We start from the raw sequence: 22,347 nt of genomic DNA, 5'->3' as shown, positions 1-22,347 counted from the left end.
GAGAGCTATGACTCGGTGGTGAGAGCTATGACTCGGTGGTGAGAGCTATGACCCGGTGGTGAGAGCTATGACTCGGTGGTGAGAGCTATGACTCGGTGGTGAGAGCTATGACTCGGTGGTGAGAGCTATGACCCGGTGGTGAGAGCTGTCCACGAGTCTGTAGTAATTGCCACCTTGTCCACCTGTTGCAAATCACCTCGCAGTTCTGCTGCGCTCTCCTCGTACATCTTCTCCACTCTCACAGTTGTTTTCCGTGATGGTGGGTTGTAGTCTGGCTCCACAAAGGCCATGAGCTCCCTGAAGCCTTCCCCCTCCACTAAACTTAATGGGAGCATATCTCCAGTCACCATTTTAGTTATTAGAAGGCTTATCTTTTCCGTTCGTTTGGCGTCGTGAGCCTAATTCATTGTTTCGTTGTGCTTTAACCGCATGTGGTTGAGCATTGAGCTGGTTTGCTTATGATAAGCAAGTTTAACATTGCAGATTTTGCACTGCACACTGTTTTCCCCTTCTTTCTCAAAGTATTTCCAAAACTGTACTTTTACGAGCAGCAGACATGTTGTGACTGATGAGTAGCCTCACGCAGGTAGCCAGAAACACAGTGCGCAGGCGCATGAATAACTAAGCTTTTTTTTTTCGTAGTGAAACAATTACTCGCCATGGTTACTCGAGTACTGACGTCAACAACGAGGTGCCCATCCCTACTGGACATAGAAAAAAAATGCACAAAATGAACTAAGAGTTTTATTATAGCCAACATCTTTACAATCCAAATTACTTTTCAAAATGCTCAGCTATCGCCTCTGTACACATCAGTTAACATTCTGAGCAATGACAGACCAAAGCACATAAACTATGTAGGAATGTATTTCAGCATCACATTTTCCAACCTTCAATTTTCTAATTTTTCTATTTTTAAACAAACTTTTGTATTCTTATCAAGGTCTAGCTTGACTTTTACTAGACCTGGCAAAATCAATGTGTTTATTTTTTAAAGATATAAATTTATTCATTTTGCAATGTTTTCGGTGTTTTCAGTTTTTCGATGTTTAAACTTTTTTTTCAAACTTTTTCTTCGGTGAAGCAGGTTTCAATGATCTCCATAACCTGAAAGCAGAAAATCAGTCAATGATACACTAACAAAACAATACAACGAGGGGGCGACGCAATAATCACACCTTCCACCAAACAACCATGATCAAATATCAATAAAAAGACCCACATTATCACCACTCAGTATCTACTGCTTAATAACATGCCAACGGCAGCTGAGGAGACACACCTGGTTTTAGACATTAGGGACCCACCTGGTTTTAGACACTAGGGACCCACCTGGTTTTAGACACTAGGGACCCACCTGGTTTTAGACGCTAGGGACACACCTGGTTTTAGACATTAGGGACACACCTGGTTTTAGACACTAGGGACCCACCTGGTTTTAGACACTAGGGACCCACCTGGTTTTAGACATTAGGGACCCACCTGGTTTTAGACACTAAGGACACACCTGGTTTTAGACGCTAGGGACCCACCTGGTTTTAGAAACTAGGGACCCACCTGGTTTTAGACACTAGGGACCCACCTGGTTTTAGAAACTAGGGACCCACCTGGTTTTAGACGCTAGGGACACACCTGGTTTTAGACATTAGGGACACACCTGGTTTTAGACGCTAGGGACACACCTGGTTTTAGACGCTAGGGACACACCTGGTTCTAGAAACTAGGGACCCACCTGGTTTTAGAAACTAGGGACACACCTGGTTTTAGACGCTAGGGACACACCTGGTTTTAGAAACTAGGGACACACCTGGTTTTAGACGCTAGGGACACACCTGGTTTTAGACGCTAGGGACACACCTGGTTTTAGAAACTAGGGACCCACCTGGTTTTAGAAACTAGGGACACACCTGGTTTTAGAAACTAGGGACCCACCTGGTTTTAGACACTAGGGACCCACCTGGTTTTAGACACTAGGGACCCACCTGGTTTTAGACACTAGGGACCCACCTGGTTTTAGACACTAGGGACCCACCTGGTTTTAGACGCTAGGGACCCACCTGGTTTTAGACGCTAGGGACCCACCTGGTTTTAGACGCTAGGGACTCCAGCGGGGTTGCTGGGGGATTTCTGTGCCGCCTCCTTAGCCTGGTGGGCCTGGAGCACAGCAACAGCCTCGTCAACCTGGAACAGAGGGAAGAGCCACGTCACACACGGCAGGAGCCCAACCCACACTCCAGCCCAACACACCCCAGGAGAGGCAGGGGAGGGTGAGGGGGCCGGCAGACCCGCCTCGGGGGGAAGTCAAAAGCAAGGCCCAAAAAAAGAGGGAAAAAGGAAATTAAAATAGTTGAGCGCCGGGTGAGAGCCTACTCCTGACATCAAGTAGAACACAACATGTGAGGGAAGATGCCCCTGATGTTTATCTGCTGGGATGAGGCTCCCCCCCACGTGATGGAAGATGCCCCTGATGTTTATCTGCTGGGATGAGGCTCCCCCCCACGTGATGGAAGATGCCCCTGATGTTTATCTGCTGGGATGAGGCTCCCCCCACGTGAGGGAAGATGCCCCTGATGTTTATCTGCTGGGATGAGGCTCCCCCCACGTGAGGGAAGATGCCCCTGATGTTTATCTGCTGGGATGAGGCTCCCCCCACGTGAGGGAGGCTCAGCGGAGGCCACTGACCTTGGACCGCAGCGACTCGGGGGACTCCAGCATGTGGAGAAGCTCGGAGTTGTCGATCTCCAGCAGCATGCCGGTGATCTTCCCAGCCAAGCTGGGGTGCATGTTCTGGATGAGGGGGAACAAACGCTCACCTGGAGGGGGGAGAGAACACCAGCAGTCAGAACCACAAATATAACCTATATAGAACCTGGAGAAACCGATATCCAGAAAGCCAGAACCAGAGATGCTGTTTCCATTGAGTATTTCTATAGCAACAGAGCTGGAACAAAGAACTTGGGAGATTCTGACAGGATTTCAAGGCGACTTTCGAGGTGGAGTGAAACTGTGTCCTTTTCCCCGACTTGTTGTGTTACTCGTAATAAACTGCTGAAGAGTGGCAGTTGAGCGGAGGGAGGCCTGATACTCACCCAGCATCTGCTTCTGTTCCTGAGGGGGAGCAGCGGCCAGCATGGAGGCGGTCAGGGGCTCCTGTCCCTGCACATGGACAGCCGGCTGCCGGGGAGACGCAGAGGACATCGACGTCAGTTGACTTTGCGCGCACAAAACGCTACGCTACCGACCGGGCTAAAGGGTGGCTCTGTAACATCCGCTTCAACCATGACTTCTTATGTCCTCTTTCAGACGAGCTGACGGTTAAAGCGGCAGTTCTGAATTTCCAAAACCCACAGTAGTTTGTCATCAATCAATAGCCATCCTATGCCATGGGGAAGGGTACTTTGAAGGGGGTAAAGTCTATGCAATGAACTGAAGGGTACGGTTCAATTTCACCGGTTACGATGGCCGCCATACTGCAACATCTCTCCCTGCTGTGTGTGAGCGAGTGAGGCGCTCACCTGCTGCATGGCGACCTGCGGCTGCGTGGCCATGTGCTGCTGGGGGTTGCGGACGCCGGCGGCGTACTTGTACTGGGGCATGGCGCGCACTGGGGCGGCGGCGGCGGCCGCGCTGGCAGGACGCTGGCCCAGGGCCTGGGTAGCTGAGCGGGAGGACCACACGCAGTCAGGACCAGACAACAGATAATACCCTCACCTGTACACCCATTAAAGGACAATGCTCGTTTTTGACAACCTGGACCTTATTTACGACATATTATAAGACGTTTGACTCACCGAGATCACTTTGGTGTAGTTCGGAGGCCTGTAGAAGAAATCCATTTTCTGCCGCGAAACGGTTGTTTTCATCAATCTGTCTTGATGAATCGCTAGTTGTGCTTACATAGAGAGCATAGGCCTGTTGTGGTTTTTCACATGTTTCTAAAGATCATATTACAGAGGCATGTGAAAAACCACAACAGGCCTACGCTCTATGTAAACACAACGACCGACCACCGCCATTACATGGATATACTGGCTCGGGCTGGATTTTAAATTTCTTCTACAGGCCTCCGAACTACACCAAAGTGATCTCGGTGAGTCAAACGTCTTATAATATGTCGTAAATAAGGTCCAGGTTGTCAAAAACGAGCATTGTCCTTTAAGACCACCGCTCACAACTTCTACCCAGAGCTTCCATTCCTGCATTGTACATGGTTCTCTGCGGAGGCAGAACCACGGCGCAGACTCTGTGGCGCCGGGCTGCCTGACGGGGGGACCCGTGGCGCGGTACTGACCCGTGGCGTGGTACTGACCCGTGGCGTGGTACTGACCCGTGGCGTGGTACTCACCCATGCGCTGCGCGGTGATCATGCGCGGCACCTGCGAGGTGGTGGGCCGCATGGCGTTGAAGGTCTGAGGGCGAGGGGCGGACGGACGCATGGCGTTGGGCATGTTCTGGAAGTCTGGAGGGCGGGGGAGAGAGACAGGTGAGACGGACTGACCCGGCGGAACACCTGACCGCCGCAGGGCCTTCTGGGAGCGGGGGGGGCGTCAGTGTTGAAGCCTTCATTTGTCTCTAGGGTGGTTTAGGTTTGGATTACGTTGATCAATGTGTGGCAACCATCAACGTAATCCAATCCTCTGCCACCTTAGACACTAATCAGGGATTGTGACCTTCATGCATAGAATATATGATCATTATTAATGAAACTGTTGAATAGGGGCTTATACCATACACAACTAAATAACTGCGGGAGCTGATGGCTCAAAACCAGACCTAAATTAGATACAGAGGTGCAAACCGATCACAGGTGAAAAGGGTGACAAACATACAAACTCATACATACACTGATCAAACAAATGACCTATTTTGGATTAAAAACGGCTATTTTCACCTAAAGGTGACAAGTCTGCACCCCTGTAGCTAATGAAGTAACGTTAGCCTACCCTCTGTCAAGTCGTCATGCACAGCTGTTGAATTAAATTTGTCGTCCTCTCATTCCAACTCCAAACTCCTTAAAATAATGTGAGCTAGATTATGTAGGCTGAGACGAATCCAATGATAATCCAATGATATCCACCTCTTGACATGTGGTCATTAGATCTGGTTTTGACTTTGACTAAACAAAAGTGAAAGCTAGATAAGCATGTTGATGTCACTGCCATCGACCAAAACCCAGTGGCCCTCCGCTGACCTTTACTGGTGGTTGGTGATACTACACTTGTGTGTATACATGGCTGATTCTGTTGTTGTTGTTAGATATGCATTTTAAATATTGAATATTAATAACATGCATAATATTTTTACTTACCTGTAGAGTTACAATGTAATGCGTTAAATGCATGTTATTCATGCACCACTCATATAAAGTGATTACACTGTACTGTAATGTACTGTACATTGCACGTTCATAAAAATAAAATAAAAATGTAAATGCTGCGGTATCGTGATAATACTTGGTATCGTAATACTTTGGCTAGTATAGTATCGCAGGTCAAATATTGGTATCGTGACAACACTACAAGGTCACACACAATACATTCACAACAATACAATCCCTCTCCTCTAACTGCACTCTGAAAGGTGAGGGAGCTACTCACGCTGTGGTCGCACGCCCTGTGTGGCCCATCGGGGGCTGGGTCGGAGCTGAGCCAGCTGGTTGGCCGAGTAGTAAGCAGCGCGGTTCTGGGCCTGAGGGAGAACCAGGAGCACAGTTGAGACTCTGGACTGATCCAGCCTGACCCTCAGGTACATGTCCTCGCCCCCCACCCTCCTTCCCCAGCGCTGTGTTGCTGGATATGTCCCCCCCACACCCCCTACTACTACTTTAGATAGATCATTTGACTTGACAGCACTACCAACAAGGAAGCTATAACTAGTCTGTGTGTGACTCTCTGGCTCGGAGCTCCTCTCACCGGTGGGATGGCGGCCATGAAGTACCCGGAGGGAGGGGCCGGCTGGTAGGGGTTGATGACGGGGTTGGGCACGGCGCGGACGGTGGCCATGCGCTGCATGTACTGGTTGGTGAGGTGAGCCTGGCGCTCCTCCTTGCGCTGGGCCAGCGCCACGTACAGCGGCTTGGTGGCCACGATCCGCCCGTTCATTTCCGTCACGGCCTTGGTGGCCTCCTCGGGGGACGAGAAGCAGACGAACCCGAAGCCCTTGCTGCGGCCACCCTCCATCATCACCTAGAGGAAGACAACAAAACAACGCTGGTGAGGGAGAGAGTAGAGAGAGAGAGAGAGAGAAGAGGGCACCTTGGCGCTGGTGAGGGAGAGAGTAGAGAGAGAGAGAGGAGGGCACCTTGGCGCTGGAGAGAGTAGAGAGAGAGAGGAGGGCACCTTGGCGCTGGAGAGAGTAGAGAGAGAGGAGGGCAACTTGGCGCTGGTGATGGAGAGAGTAGAGAGAGAGAGTAGAGAGTAGAGAGAGAGAGGAGGGCACCTTGGCGCTGGTGATGGAGAGAGTAGAGAGAGAGAGGAGGGCACCTTGGCGCTGGTGAGGGAGAGAGTAGAGAGAGAGAGTAGAGAGAGAGAGACTAGAGAGTAGAGAGAGTAGAGAGAGAGAGTAGAGAGAGAGTAGAGAGAGAGAGGAGGGAACCTTGGCGCTGGTGATGGAGAGAGTAGAGAGAGAGAGTAGAGAGAGAGAGTAGAGAGAGAGAGGAGGGCACCTTGGCGCTGGTGATGGAGAGAGTAGAGAGAGAGAGGAGGGCACCTTGGTGCTGGTGAGGGAGAGAGTAGAGAGAGAGAGTAGAGAGAGAGAGACTAGAGAGTAGAGAGAGTAGAGAGAGAGAGGAGGGCACCTTGGCGCTGGTGAGGGAGAGAGTAGAGAGAGAGAGTAGAGAGAGAGAGACTAGAGAGAAGAGAGAGTAGAGAGAGAGAGGAGGGCACCTTGGCGCTGGTGAGGGAGAGAGTAGAGAGAGAGTAGAGAGAGAGAGTAGAGAGAGTAGAGAGAGAGAGAGTAGAGAGAGTAGAGAGAGAGAGAGTAGAGAGAGAGTAGAGAGAGAGTAGAGAGAGAGAGGAGGGAACCTTGGCGCTGGTGATGGAGAGAGTAGAGAGAGAGAGTAGAGAGAGAGAGAGTAGAGAGAGAGAGTAGAGAGAGAGAGTAGAGAGAGTAGAGAGAGAGAGAGTAGAGAGAGAGAGTAGAGAGAGAGAGTAGAGAGAGAGTAGAGAGAGAGAGTAGAGAGAGAGAGTAGAGAGAGAGAGAGTAGAGAGAGAGAGTAGAGAGAGAGAGTAGAGAGAGAGAGTAGAGAGAGAGAGTAGAGAGAGAGAGAGTAGAGAGAGAGTAGAGAGAGTAGAGAGAGAGAGTAGAGAGAGAGAGTAGAGAGAGAGAGTAGAGAGAGAGAGTAGAGAGAGAGTAGAGAGAGAGTAGAGAGAGAGAGAGAAGAGCACCTTGGCGCTGGTGAGGGAGAGAGTAGAGAGAGAGAGGAGGGCACCTTGGCGCTGGTGAGGGAGAGAGTAGAGAGAGAGTAGAGAGAGAGAGTAGAGAGAGAGAGTAGAGAGAGTAGAGAGAGAGAGTAGAGAGAGAGTAGAGAGAGAGAGGAGGGCACCTTGGCGCTGGTGATGGAGAGAGTAGAGAGAGAGTAGAGAGAGAGAGTAGAGCGAGAGAGTAGAGAGAGAGTAGAGAGAGAGAGTAGAGAGAGAGAGTAGAGAGAGAGAGGAGGGCACCTTGGCGCTGGTGAGGGAGAGAGTAGAGAGAGAGTAGAGAGAGAGAGTAGAGAGAGTAGAGAGAGAGAGTAGAGAGAGAGAGTAGAGAGAGAGTAGAGAGAGAGAGGAGGGCACCTTGGCGCTGGTGATGGAGAGAGTAGAGAGAGAGTAGAGAGAGAGAGTAGAGAGAGAGAGTAGAGAGAGAGTAGAGAGAGAGAGTAGAGAGAGAGTAGAGAGAGAGAGAGTAGAGAGAGAGTAGAGAGAGAGAGTAGAGAGTAGAGAGAGTAGAGAGAGTAGAGAGAGAGAGGAGGGCACCTTGGCGCTGGTGAGGGAGAGAGTAGAGAGAGAGAGAGTAGAGAGAGAGAGAGTAGAGAGTAGAGAGAGTAGAGAGAGAGTAGAGAGAGAGAGGAGGGCACCTTGGCGCTGGTGAGGGAGAGAGTAGAGAGAGAGAGAGTAGAGAGAGAGAGAGTAGAGAGAGTAGAGAGAGAGAGGAGGGCACCTTGGCGCTGGTGAGGGAGAGAGTAGAGAGAGAGTAGAGAGAGAGAGTAGAGAGAGAGAGTAGAGAGAGTAGAGAGAGAGAGTAGAGAGAGAGTAGAGAGAGAGAGGAGGGCACCTTGGCGCTGGTGATGGAGAGAGTAGAGAGAGAGTAGAGAGAGAGAGTAGAGAGAGAGAGTAGAGAGAGAGTAGAGAGAGAGTAGAGAGAGAGAGGAGGGCACCTTGGCGCTGGTGATGGAGAGAGTAGAGAGAGAGTAGAGAGAGAGAGTAGAGAGAGAGAGTAGAGAGAGAGTAGAGAGAGAGAGTAGAGAGAGAGAGTAGAGAGAGAGAGAGTAGAGAGAGAGTAGAGAGAGAGAGTAGAGAGAGAGAGTAGAGAGTAGAGAGAGTAGAGAGAGTAGAGAGTAGAGAGAGAGAGGAGGGCACCTTGGCGCTGGTGAGGGAGAGAGTAGAGAGAGAGAGAGTAGAGAGAGAGAGAGTAGAGAGAGTAGAGAGAGAGTAGAGAGAGAGAGGAGGGCACCTTGGCGCTGGTGAGGGAGAGAGTAGAGAGAGAGAGAGTAGAGAGAGAGAGAGTAGAGAGTAGAGAGAGTAGAGAGAGAGAGGAGGGCACCTTGGCGCTGGTGAGGGAGAGAGTAGAGAGAGAGAGTAGAGAGAGAGAGTAGAGAGAGAGGAGGGCACCTTGGCGCTGGTGAGGGAGAGAGTAGAGAGAGAGAGAGTAGAGAGAGAGAGAGTAGAGAGGGAGAGAGTAGAGAGAGAGAGAGTAGAGAGAGAGAGTAGAGAGTAGAGAGAGGAGGGCACCTTGGCGCTGGTGATGGTGCCGAAGGGAGTGAACTCCTTGCGGAGCCGCTCGTCATCGAGGCCGTCGTCGAGGTTCTTCACGTAAAGGTTCACCCCCTGGTAACGGGTCATACGGTCCTGCTTCATCTGTTCGAACTTGCGCTTGAGCTCATTCTGACGCTCGCCCTTCTTCTGGGCGCGGCCCACATACACCTGCCGACCGTTCAGCTCCTTCCCGTTCATGTCATCGACAGCCTGGGTGGAAGGACAGTCAGAGCGCACACACTCAGGTGAGACCCCGTCTTCAGTCAGATGAGATGCTGACCCGCTAGATGGAGGTGACTGCATAATAGAGTGCCGCTGACCTTCTGTGCGTCCTCGTGCCTCTCAAAACTGACAAAGCCAAAGCCCTTGGATTTCCCACTGTCGTCGGTCATCACACGGATGCTAAGGGCAGGACCTAAAACACACACGCACGCACACGTAAATACACACACACACGCATACGTAAATACACACACACACACACGGCCAGGATCCCTCCATTAGATCTGTGTAATGGCCACACTGTTGTCCACAGACAGATGTTGTCCCTCCTACCCAATGCTTAACACTCCCACTGACCCAATGCTTAACACTCCCACTGACCCAATGCTTAACACTCCCACTGACCCAATGCTTAACACTCCCACTGACCCAATGCTTAACACTCCCACTGACCCAATGCTTAACACTCCCACTGATTCTCTAATAGCGGGGCAGCACGGACAAACTGGTGTGGCTGGTGGTGGCGCCGAGCTCACCGTATTTGTTGAACATCTCTCTCAATTTCTCGTCATCCATGTCTTCCCCAAAGTTCTTAATATAGACGTTGGTGAACTCCCTGGCACGAGCTCCGAGCTCAGCCTCGCGTTCTTTGCGGGACTTGAAGCGGCCCACAAACCTATGGTATGGGATTGAGTAAAGGTAAGTTAGTAAGAACTCCAGTTAGTACCGCAGAGGTCTTCATTTACAAAGGGGGCTGGGGGGATTTCTCCCTCAGAGGGCGAACCTCAGGTAAGCCATGGTACCAAATACATATTACACATAAACATGACAGGATGTGTGTGTTAGACAAAGTCATGGGAAACATTGGTTTTCATTTGAAGCTTGTTAACGTTTGTGTTAATCACACCTTAGTTGAAACTAACCCCACTACGACTGAATTTGTAGGATGCAGTAAAAAAAAAAATCAACACTGGTCTCTGTCAAACTAATACCATCCAAACTGTGGAGGGAGAGAGAAGGTAGACAAATGACATCACACTTACACTTTTCTGTCATTGAGCAACATGCCGTTCATTTTCTCAATGGCTCTCTCAGCGGCCTCCTGGGTCTCAAAGTGTACAAAGCCGTAGCCCTTTGAGCCATTCTCGTCACAAACCACCTTGGGGAAAGGACATTTGTGAGCACAAACCATGCAAGTCGGGAGATCGGTCCATCCAAACTCAACCTGTTTGGCAACTGGTACTAAAGAAGTTGGTATAGCATGCTTTGGCGCAATGACACAAAGTGACATTGCGCACACTCAAAAAACAGGTCAATCTCGTCCTTACCTTGCAGGATAAAATGTTCCCGAAGGCAGAGAATGTGTCGTAGAGGGCCTTGTTGTCGATGGATTTGTCCAGATTCTTGATGAAGATGTTACCCACACCGCTTTTCCTCAGAGAGGGGTCCCTCTGTGACCACATTATACGGAGTGGTCTTCCCTTGATGACGTCAAAGTTCATAGTGTCCAGAGCACGCTCAGCTGAAAAATAGAGGCAACTATAAATAACAACCAAGAAATCATTTCCTGGACTTCTAACAGCCACAGAGAGCGAACACATTTCACTGATCATTGTCCTAGTATGTGACAACAAATCGTTGAGATTAGCCTAGTGGGCGCAGCCTCTCAAGCCCTTCATCTCGCGTATAGCATTTGTAACAAGTTGTTGGTGATAATTCAAATAACTGCAGCTCGCCCCGGAGGGAGCTAACTCGCCCCGGAGGAGCTAACTCGCCCCGGAGGAGCTAACTCGCCCCGGAGGGAGCTAACTCGCCCCGGAGGAGCTAACTCGCCCCGGAGGGAGCTAACTCGCCCCGGAGGGAGCTAACTCGCCCCGGAGGGAGCTAACTCGCCCCGGAGGGAGCTAACTCGTCCCGGAGGAGCTAACTCGCCCCGGAGGGAGCTAACTCGCCCCGGAGGAGCTAACTCGCCCCGGAGGAGCTAACTCGCCCCGGAGGGAGCTAACTCGCCCCGGAGGAGCTAACTCGCCCCGGAGGAGCTAACTCGCCCCGGAGGAGCTAACTCGCCCCGGAGGAGCTAACTCGCCCCGGAGAGAGCTAACTCGCCCCGGAGAGAGCTAACTCGCCCCGGAGGGAGCTAACTCGCCCCGGAGGGAGCTAACTCGCCCCGGAGGAGCTAACTCGCCCCGGAGGGAGCAGCTCGCCCCGGAGGGAGCAGCTCGCCCCGGAGGGAGCTAACTCGCCCCGGAGGAGCTAACTCGCCCCGGAGGGAGCTAACTCCCCCCGGAGGAGCTAACTCGCCCCGGAGGGAGCAGCTCGCCCCGGAGGGAGCTAACTCGCCCCGGAGGAGCTAACTCGCCCCGGAGGGAGCTAACTCCCCCCGGAGGAGCTAACTCGCCCCGGAGGGAGCTAACTCGCCCCGGAGGGAGCTAACTCGCCCCGGAGGGAGCTAACTCCCCCCGGAGGAGCTAACTCGCCCCGGAGGGAGCAGCTCACCCCGGAGGAGCTAACTCGCCCCGGAGGAGCTAACTCAACTGTCATCACGCAACATGGCTGCAAATCACCAAACGGTTCTTTAACGTTAAGCTTAAACCCTCACCGATCTGACCCTAAATGGATCGAATGATTTGTTATCTATGACACGTTTATAAACGGTGAAACACACCGTTAGAACCGCCGTGTTGGCTGACTTTAGTCATCTTATGCGGCATGAATAAACCGTTGAGGGTCACTAATGGTGCATTCGTTTGTGGTCGGAGGTGGCAAGTCGCAAAATACCTACCTCCGACCTGTGTGCATTCGAGCTATATACCATTATATCACAGTTACCTAGTTATATCTATATACCATTATATCACAGTTACCTAGTTATATCTATATACCATTATATCACAGTTACCTAGTTATATCTATATACCATTATATCACAGTTACCTAGTTATATCTATATACCATTATATCAGTTACCTAGTTATATCTATATACCATTATATCACAGTTACCTAGTTATATCTATATACCATTATATCACAGTTACCTAGTTATATCTATATACCATTATATCAGTTACCTAGTTATATCTATATACCATTATATCACAGTTACCTAGTTATATCTATATACCATTATATCACAGTTACCTAGTTATATCTATATACCATTATATCACAGTTACCTAGTTATATCTATATACCATTATATCACAGTTACCTAGTTATATCTATATACCATTATATCACAGTTATCTAGTTATATCTATATACCATTATATCACAGTTACCTAGTTATATCTAGTGCATTCGAGCAACTGGGGGCTGAGAAACAAACCGAATTTGCGACGAGGAAGAGCGAGTTCATGAGGTGTTTTATTTAATCATTCCTAGTAGCAAGTCGCAATGTGCACCTCCCAGTTCTAAACGAACGCACCCTAAGCTAACGTTAGCATGCTCCGGTCTACTCCCAGGACATGTCTCACCATCCGCGGGCTGCTGGAAGTTCACGTAGGCGTATCCCAGGGACCTGCGGGTGATCATGTCCCTGCACACCCGGATGGACAGGATGGGCCCGGCCGGGCTGAACTTCTCGTAGAGCATGGCCTCGGTCACGTCCTGGTGCAGGTCCCCCACGTACAGCGAGGCCATGGGGTAGCTGGGCGCGCTGGGGTTCATGGTGCTGGGGGCTGGAGGGGTGGGGTCAGGCTACAGCACGACGAGGAGGAGAAATAGACCAAGAATAAAGCCTTTACTAACTCAAACACGCCCCGGGTCGAACGCAATGTCCTTGGTTTAGTTCCTCCTCAGGGTTTGGAGGTAGTGGAACCCAGCAGCGTGGGCAGAGCTAGCTGGTCCTGGTTCACTAGCTCAACCTCATGTGGGTTGGGATGATGTGGCTCCACTACACACCAGCTCGTCCTGAACACAGGGCCTGGGTTATCTCACAGCCAGGTAGCAAAGCTTACGTGACAACACCAAATTAAATATCGACAAATGTAATAAAAACGTGATAATGACTAGAGCATTGGCTGGCTAACGGTGGCTAGTCACCCCACGCTTCCCAAGATGTCGGCTGATGCTAGCTAAGCTAACTGGTTAGCACTATCCAGTCCTCTTCCTCTGCGTCTTGTTCACGTTGGTTTTGAAAATCAAAATCCTGCTTCACCGATTTCCTTTTTTCTTACAAAAATAATGTTTCTGTTTAATAGTCTATCCTTTGATGTTTCTCATCATAATAAAACGTGTGCCGAGACTAGCTCCGGTGCACACACTACGCAGACGAATAATCGGGAGGGGAATGTCACGTGGGTGGAACCCGAGTCCATCCCCCCTGACGTCACGCCGCTCCACGTTCACGACGTCACGTTCCATTGGGCCAGTCCATTTTTTATCCAGATCTAAACGTTCTGGTAACAATACACCATTTTCTGCATTTCACATCATCATTGCTTTTATGGTAACTTAAGTGTTTTACAGTAGTTGGTGGTATACTTTTTTAACGATTTAAAGCCAAAGACTTAAGTGCTTTAATTATGGTTGAAGTGGAATCAGGGCTACTAGCCTGATAAGCTACTCAGGGCTACTAAGCTACTATCCTGATGCTCAGACAACTGATAATGTCGCTGGGGCTACAAGGAACATGAGTTGGAGTTTATTTAATTCATGCTCAGTTTATGTCATTCATGGGGTTTATTGACATGTGCATGTGGTTATGTTATGTACACTAGATATTCTATGTACACTAGATGTTCTAGATAGAGTAATTCAGGTGCTGAATGGCTTGCGGGAGGAAGCTCTTCCTGAGCCTCTCCATGCCCGCCAAGTGAGTACGGTATCTCCACCCTGACTATAGCACAGAGAACAGTCCATTTCCTGGGTGGCTGGGGACTTTCAGGATCCTGTTGGCCTTGGTCTTGCATCTTCTGGTATAGATGTCCTTGAGGTGGGGGAGTGCCCCCCCCAAGGTACGTTCAGCTGACCGTACCCCTCTCTGTAGGGCCTTGTGATCCTGAGAGCTGCTGCTCCCGTACCAGGTGGTGATATTCCCAGTCAGGATGCTCTCGATCGTGGATGAGTAGAAGCTCCGTGGGATCTGGTGGGACGCTCTGAGTTTCCTCAGTTGTCTGAGGTGGTCCAGTCTCTGACGTGCTTTCCTCACCACAGTGTCTGTGTGTGTTGACCATGACAGGTCCTTGGTGATCTGCACACCAAGGTATTTGAAACTGTCCACTCTCTCTACAGGGGTCCCGTTGATGATTAAGTTAAAAAATTTAACTTAATCATAATAAAAAAAAAACTCTCACTCAGACCAGACCTAGAGGTTATGGTTTCACAAAATCCTTAGTTCCATTATCCCATTTTTATTATTACTAATTTCTAGAAGAGCCCCCCCCCACTCCAGACTGTGACCTTCCGGGAAGGTCCGTTTTAAACCTGCCTGTGGTCTTAGCACCCATTCTCTCATCCCTTTAGCAGCGCTCCTGAAAATGGTGGACGGGTCCACCACCAGGGGCGCTATCTTATCCACATACTCATTGGCCACTCTGTAGTCCACACAGAGGCGCCATTCACCTGAAGGTTTCAACACAGGCCATGCTGGACTGTTGGAGGCACTGTGAGTCTTTTTCAGGATTCCCCTCTCCTCAAAGATTTGAAGGAGGGGCTTGATCCTCTCAATCGCGCGTGAGGAGAGTGGATACTGACGAGTACATGGAGGAGGCCTGCCTGTGAAGGGGACCGCTTCCATTTTCGGAAGCCCACAATCATTTTTGTCTTTTGCCCAGATTGGCAATTCTGCTAAATCAGGTTTAGTCACCTGGTTTAGATTCCATCTAACTTCCCCCTGTTGAAACTGAAGGGATGAATTAATCTGTGTCAGCACATCAAGCCCCAGTAGGGCTTCATTCACATCCCCCACCCAAAGAGAGGCGGTGAGAGATACAAGTCCCAATTCCAGCAGGAATGGCCTGGTTTTCTTTACCCAAATTGCCCCCCCCCCCACCCCCGCTCCATGCATGCATACTTCCTGTTTTGTCACTTTAATGTCTGTTCCCGATAGGCACCAGGGAGGAAGGACTGTGGCCGCCGCCCCCGTGTCAAGGAGGAAGTCGAGTTGTTTGCGGCCTGTACATCAGGGGCTCCTTGACATAGAGCGTAGGCCTGTTGTCGTTTTTCACATGCCTCTGTAATATGATCTTTAGAAACATCTTTAGACACGAAATAGCTTCCTCACTTGCTCCAGCAAGCATGCGCACAGCGTGCTGGAGCAATGATTGCGCGCTGTGCGCATGCGTGCTGGAGCAAGTGGGGAAGCTATTTCGTTTCGAAAGACGTTTCTAAAGATCATATTACAGAGGCATGTGAAAAACCACAACAGGCCTATGCTCTATGTAAGCACAACTAGCGATTCATAAAGACAGATTGATGAAAACAACCGTTTCGCGGCAGAAAATAGATTTTAAGAAACTGCATTCTCGGTGCCCCCACCACCGCCATTACATGGATATACTTGGCTCGCGCTGGATTTTACATTTCTTCTACATGCCTCCGAACTACACCAAAGTGATCTCGGTGAGTCAAACGTCTTATAATATGTCGTAAATAAGGTCCCGGTTGTCAAAAACGAGCATTGTCCTTTAAGAAAGTCTTAAGGGCAACATATTCCTTTCACAGTCTTTCATGTGACAAGGCACCCCAAGATGTTTCAATCCTGCGGGTCTTCCTTAAGGCAATTCCCCTGATCTCGCACAGGCTGTCCTTAAAGGCTACACATAGAGAAGTGGTCTACTTCACATGACAAAACAATGCACGCACCTTGGCAGATACCTTGGCATTACTAACATAAGACATGTAGCTACATATAGACATACATTTACATCCAGCACTGGTAGTTTTACGTGTTGAGAGACTATGTGTGGTATACTGAGATTTACTGATTTGTTCTTTATGATCGGGATATCGAAACCCACTCACCCAGTCTAGTCTATCAACGTGACCCCCTGGCGTGACCTCCTTCTCCAGGAACCCTCGGGCGGTCACACAGGAGTCACACACAACTAATTAGAATCAGCTTACAGTGTTAAGATTGACATTTCTTGATAACAGCCAGCTCCAAACATTTTCATCAGCACCAAGTCAAATTCCTTGTATGTGAAAATGTACTTGGTAAATAACCCGGATTCTGATTCTGACTCGGGTGTTATGCAAATGTCACAAAATTGTAATCATCCAAAGAGGTAGACATTCCTCAAAATGTCTTCCAATGCAAGCTTTAGTTTAGTTTATTTATTTAAAATAGGGACAGCACATATTAATAAACATTTAAATAAATACATACATAAATGTAAATATGCCAGATATAGCCATCAGGCTAATTTTCATCTGTAGTCCCTTGTCAGGTTGATGGCAGAATAAAAAATCACTTTACATAATTCACAATACACAATTACAAACACACAGTACATAAAACATAACAGAGTCCACCTGACCTAAACCTTACTCCATACAGTAACAAACACATAAAATGCAGATGATACAAATGAGTATCAATGTTATAAATACTTAGCTCAGAACGTGCAAGGGCACAACGCTCTCTCCTCTGCTGAGAGTGACGAACACTTTCCAAACCTTTCTTCCTTCACTCTGGTTGAGTGCTTTAAAATGCATCCTTCCACCCTTGTGCTCTAAAATGATTGATAAATGATGGGATTTGTCATGTTAGATCAATGACCTTAACTGAAGAGAGAATGAAGGATGATTTTTACAGTAATCAAACTATTATATACAGTGAATATCATATATTATATACAGTGATGGACCAAGGCAGTCTGCATTGAATATGAACAGCGGAGGGTGCGGTTAAAGGAGTACTTCACCGCTGGGAATGTGAAGGTCAGTTGAAATTGGGTCACCTATGTAGTAGTGCAGTTATTTGTGAAATGTGTGCTTTATGGCCAGAGAAAGTTAGCTGGGCCCCTAGCACATTTGTAATCTTTCTCTCAGCTTGGGGAACTGACCCTTTCTTTCTCCAACAAATCTCTCCAGGTCACAGGAAGTGATGCACTATTTGACATATTTACAATGATAAGGAGGGGATGATAACGGGATGATAACGGGACGGGACTGTCTCAGCCGACACCCTGTGGTCCTTGAGTGCTCTGCAACAATGCGGATGGAGCACTATGCAAATCCTCCACTCCAGCTGTCCCAGAGAGGGTTCTGTTGAGCTCCTGTGATGATGACACCTAACATTCACATGTTAATCATTTAGCACACACTTTTATCCAGAGCGACATACAACTCCACAAAGTGTTGAGTATCTTAAAGGATCTCATTGTGTGTCATAGGCACACTTTGTACTTCTACACCACAGGGCACGTAGGACTGTTATGGCCTAGTTTAACACAATGGCAAACATGGGTCTGACAAAATAAAGGTCAAATAAAAAATAAATAAAATAAAAAATGGCAATTAAAGGTCTGTAGATGATACAGTTATATCCTATACCCAGGGCGAACCTTATACTCTCCTCTCTCTGAAGCATTGATAAATGAAGTGAAATCTGTTCCAGCACGGTTGATATTCCCTCCTGGGTGTATTTAATAGGTCTTACCTCTGCCCCAGTGCCAGTGCAGGTTTCAAGTATCAAAAGAAAAAAGGAAAGTAAATTGTACGAGTTGAGAACCTGCTGCCTCTTCACCCACAACACTTACAGAACACTACTGCTCCCCTCCCTCAACACGTATACCCCATACAAGATCAGAACACTACTGCTCCCCGACAACAAGATCAGAACACTACTGCTCCCCGACAACAAGATCAGAACACTACTGCTCCCCGACAACAAGATCAGAACACTACTGCTCCCCGACATGTAAAACAAGATCAGAACACTACTGCTCCCCGACCTCAACACGCATACCCCATACAAGATCAGAACACTACTGCTCCCCAAAAACAAGATCAGAACACTACTGCTCCCCAAAAACAAGATCAGAACACTACTGCTCCCCTCCCTCAACACGCATACCCCATACAAGATCAGAACACTACTGCTCCCCAAAAACAAGATCAGAACACTACTGCTCCCCAAAAACAAGATCAGAACACTACTGCTCCCCGACAACAAGATCATAACACTACTGCTCCCCGACAACAAGATCATAACACTACTGCTCCCCGACAACAAGATCATAACACTACTGCTCCCCGACATGTAAAACAAGATCAGAACACTACTGCTCCCCGACAACAAGATCAGAACACTACTGCTCCCCGACAACAAGATCAGAACACTACTGCTCCCCGACAACAAGATCAGAACACTACTGCTCCCCGACATGTAAAACAAGATCAGAACACTACTGCTCCCCGACAACAAGATCAGAACACTACTGCTCCCCTCCCTCAACACGCATACCCCATACAAGATCAGAACACTACTGCTCCCCGACAACAAGATCAGAACACTACTGCTCCCCGACATGTAAAACAAGATCAGAACACTACTGCTCCCCGACATGTAAAACAAGATCATAACACTACTGCTCCCCGACATGTAAAACAAGATCATAACACTACTGCTCCCCGACATGTAAAACAAGATCAGAACACTACTGCTCCCCGACATGTAAAACAAGATCATAACATTACTGCTCCCCGACAACAAGATCAGAACACTACTGCTCCCCGACAACAAGATCAGAACACTACTGCTCCCCGACAACAAGATCAGAACACTACTGCTCCCCGACATGTAAAACAAGATCAGAACACTACTGCTCCCCGACAACAAGATCAGAACACTACTGCTCCCCGACATGTAAAACAAGATCATAACACTACTGCTCCCCGACATGTAAAACAAGATCAGCAGACAAGCCCTCCCCCAACACGCATACCCCATAGACCGCCAATCACAGCCAATCAGAAAGCTCCATGGCGAAATGAGGAAACAAATCAACTAAAGAGAACCTGCAGAAGATCTGAGCGTATATGGCAAAAGACCAAGCTACAGGTCCACCATGATATTCTCAAAGAACATCTCTCTTCCTTCCTTCCTTCCTTCCTTCCTTCCTTCCTTCCTTCCTTCCTTCCTTCCTTCCTTCCTTCCTTCCTTCCTTCCTTCCTTCCTTCCTTCCTTCCTTCCTTCCTTTCCTTCCATCCATCCTTCAATCCTTCCATCTTTCCTTCCTTCCTTTCTTCCTTTCCTTCCTTCCTTCCATCCATCCATCCTTCCTTCTTTCCAACCATCTTTCCTTCCTTCCTTCCTTCCTTCCTTCCTTCCTTCCTTCCTTCCTTCCATCCTTCCTTCCTTCCATCCATCCATCCTTCCTTCCTTCCTTCCTTCCTTCCTTCCTTCCTTCCTTCCTTCCTTCCTTCCTTTCCTTCCATCCATCCTTCAATCCTTCCATCTTTCCTTCCTTCCTTTCTTTCTTTCCTTCCTTCCTTCCTTCCTTCCTTCCTTCCTTCCTTCCTTCCTTCCTTCCTTCCTTCCTTCCTTCCTTCTTTCCTTCCTTCTTTCTCTTTCTTTCTTTCTTTCTTTCTTTCTTTCATCCATCCATCCATCCATCTTTCTTTCTTTCTTTCTTTCTTTCTTTCTTTCTTTCTTTCTTTCTTTCTTTCTTTCTTTCTTTCATCCATCCATCCATCCATCCATCCATCTTTCTTTCTTTCTTTCTTTCTCTCTCTCTTTCTTTCTTTCTTTCTTTCATCCATCCATCCATCCTTCTTTCTTTCTTTCTTTCTTTCTTTCTTTCTTTCTTTCTTTCTTTCTTTCTTTCTTTCTTTCTTTCTTCCATCCTTCTTTCTTTCATCCATCCATCCATCTTTCTTTCTTTCTTTCTTTCTTTCATCCATCCATCCATCCATCCATCTTTCTTACTTTCTTTCTTTCATCCATCCATCCATCCTTCCTTCCCTCCTTCCTTCCTTCCTTGCATCCTTCCTTCCATCCTTCCTTCCATCCATCCTTCCATCCTTCCTTCCATCCTTGCTTCCTTCCTTCCATCCTTCCTTCCTTCCATCCTTCCTTCCATCCTTCTTTCTTTCTTTCTTTCTTTCTTTCTTTCTTTCTTTCTTTCTTTCTTTCTTTTCTTTCTTTCTCTTCGTGGTGGCATGGTGGTCTCGCCACCACGCCACAGACCCCACAACTCAGCCCCTGATTGAGCTAGAGACACACAGTCTTCACCAGTGGGTGCAAGGAGACTGCCCGGAGGTCTTCATGGTGGAGTCAGGTAGGTGGCCCGGAGAGGGGTACACTGTCCCCGACTGGCTCTGACCTGAGGGGGTGGAGTCTCATCACCACGCCACTATCCACGCCACGGGCCCCACAACTCAACCCCTGAGTGGGCTAGAGACACAGTCTTCATTGGTGGATGCATTGAAATTGCCCAGAGGTCACTGTACTGTCCCCGACTAGCTGTGACCCAAGGGGGCGGGGCCTAACCAGCACGCCACTATCCACGCCACGGGCCCCACAACTCAGCCCCTGAGTGGGCTAGAGACACACGGTCTTCACCGGTTGAGTCAGGTAGGTGGCCCGGAGAGGGCTACACTGTCCCTGACTGGCTCTGACCTGAGGGGGCGGAGTCTCACCCCCACGCCACTATCCACGCCACGGCCCCACAACTCAGCCCCTGAGTGGGCTAGAGACACATGGTCTTCACCGGTGCGGGCGGGTAGGTGGCCCGGAGAGGGGTACACTGTCCTCGACCAGCTCTGACCTGAGGGGGCGGAGTCTCACCACCATGCCACTGTCCACGCAACAGACCCCACAACTCAGCCCCTGAGTGGGCTAGAGACGCACGGTCTTCGCAGGTGGGTGCATGGAGATTGCCTGGTCCATAGTAGTTCTAGCAGTAGCTGTTACATACAGCTGCAGCAGCTAGCCCACCTCACATTTTCCCCAGGAAATGTACTTTCTAGTTCAAGAGTGCTCTTCTCAACAATTGATAGCCTAATAAACCCTGGCGTAAAAACACCAGATAACCTGCTCTCTACCTCCAAATGTGAGGAATTTGCAGCTTACTTCAGATAAGATCATAAATATTAGGAGGAATATCACCCAGGAAAGGCCATGCATCCCGTTCACAGATCCTCCACCTCCATGTAATGGACACATGAGCTTGTTTACAATGGTGGACACAGAAATGTTGAGAAAAGTAGTATCCAAACTCAAATCCTCCACATGCCTGCTGGATCCCATCCCCACCGATTTTCTCAAAACTATTTTTGACTCTGTATCCTATTACATTTTAGCCATTGTTAATTACTCCCTATCTACAGGTGTTTTCCTACCAATAATAAAAACTGCTTTGGTGAGACCTGTGCTGAAGAAAAACAACTTCAGTTCTTAGCAATTTTAGACCAATCTCCAATCTTCCCTTTTTGAGTAAAATTCTGGAAAAGATTGTTTTCAAACAGATTAATGATTTCCTAGCTACAAGTTCTACCCTTGACCTTTTCCAGTCCGGCTTCCGCGCCCATCATAGCACAGAGACGGCATTAGTCAAAGTTGTAAATGACCTCAGAATTAATGCTGACTCCAAAGAGCTCTCTATTCTCGTCCTCCTGGACCTGAGTGCAGCCTTTGATACTGTAGATCATGCAATCCTCATCAAAAGACTGGAGAAGTGGGTTGGCCTCTCTGGTCCAGTCCTAAATTGGCTTAGGACCTATCTAACCGGTCGTGATTTCTTCGTTGCCCTCGGTGACCGATAGTTCAGGAAAGATCCCTATGACCTGTGGGGTGCCCCAAGGATCGATCCTAGGACCTCTACTCTTCAGCCTGTACATGCTGCCCCTTGGCAGTGTCATTAGGAGGCACAACATTAGCTACCATAGCTAAGCAGATGATACCCAACTCTATATTTCTGTAACACCCAGTAACTACAGCTTGGTTGACTGCCTTGTCAAGTGTATTACAGATATAAATGTATGGATGTCACATAATTTCCTCCAACTAAACCAGGACAAAACAGAAGTACTGATCATTGGAGAAAAAGATGAAAGAGTACTGCACATTTAAAAACTCCGGAAATTGACACCAAATGCCAGGCTAAAAACCTAGGTGTCATACTTGACTCAGATCTTAATTTCGAAAACCACATCAAGAATATTACAAAGACATATTTTTACCACGTAAGGAACATTGCCAAGGTGCAACCCTTTCTCTCTCA

At 48.5% G+C, this 22,347-nt stretch overlaps 1 protein-coding gene across 1 annotated transcript; it reads right to left on the bottom strand.

Moving 5' to 3' along the window:
• Nucleotides 1-726: 726 nt before the first annotated feature.
• On the bottom strand, nt 727-13,451 carry LOC311314691 (polyadenylate-binding protein 1A). The gene is made up of 14 exons (XM_084445133.1): nt 12,652-13,451; nt 10,505-10,698; nt 10,220-10,335; nt 9,713-9,852; nt 9,275-9,369; nt 8,931-9,164; nt 5,913-6,185; nt 5,598-5,688; nt 4,346-4,459; nt 3,516-3,658; nt 3,090-3,174; nt 2,683-2,813; nt 2,083-2,181; nt 727-1,107 (listed from the first exon to the last, which is right to left on the bottom strand). Exons 1-13 carry the CDS (start codon nt 12,842-12,844, stop codon nt 2,089-2,091), a joined length of 1,902 nt encoding a protein of 633 aa, XP_084301259.1. The 5' UTR covers nt 12,845-13,451; the 3' UTR covers nt 727-1,107; nt 2,083-2,088.
• Between the last annotated feature and the right edge of the window lie 8,896 nt (nt 13,452-22,347).

The sequence above is a fragment of the Borostomias antarcticus genome (assembly GCF_949987555.1).
Source record: "Borostomias antarcticus genome assembly, chromosome: 10".
Taxonomy (NCBI): domain Eukaryota; kingdom Metazoa; phylum Chordata; class Actinopteri; order Stomiiformes; family Stomiidae; genus Borostomias; species Borostomias antarcticus.
This window is presented reverse-complemented; position numbering and strand designations above follow the sequence as displayed.

Excerpts from the sequence above, each read along its gene's own strand:
- LOC311314691 (XM_084445133.1), bottom strand. The coding sequence starts at position 12,844 with ATGAACCCCAGCGCGCCCAGCTACCCCATGGCCTCGCTGTACGTGGGG. Across the intron at positions 5,689-5,912 it reads TCATGGCCGCCATCCCACCG|GCCCAGAACCGCGCTGCTTA; the intron begins GTGAGAGGAGCT and ends GTTCTCCCTCAG. Across the intron at positions 2,182-2,682 it reads CCGAGTCGCTGCGGTCCAAG|GTTGACGAGGCTGTTGCTGT; the intron begins GTCAGTGGCCTC and ends CCTCTGTTCCAG.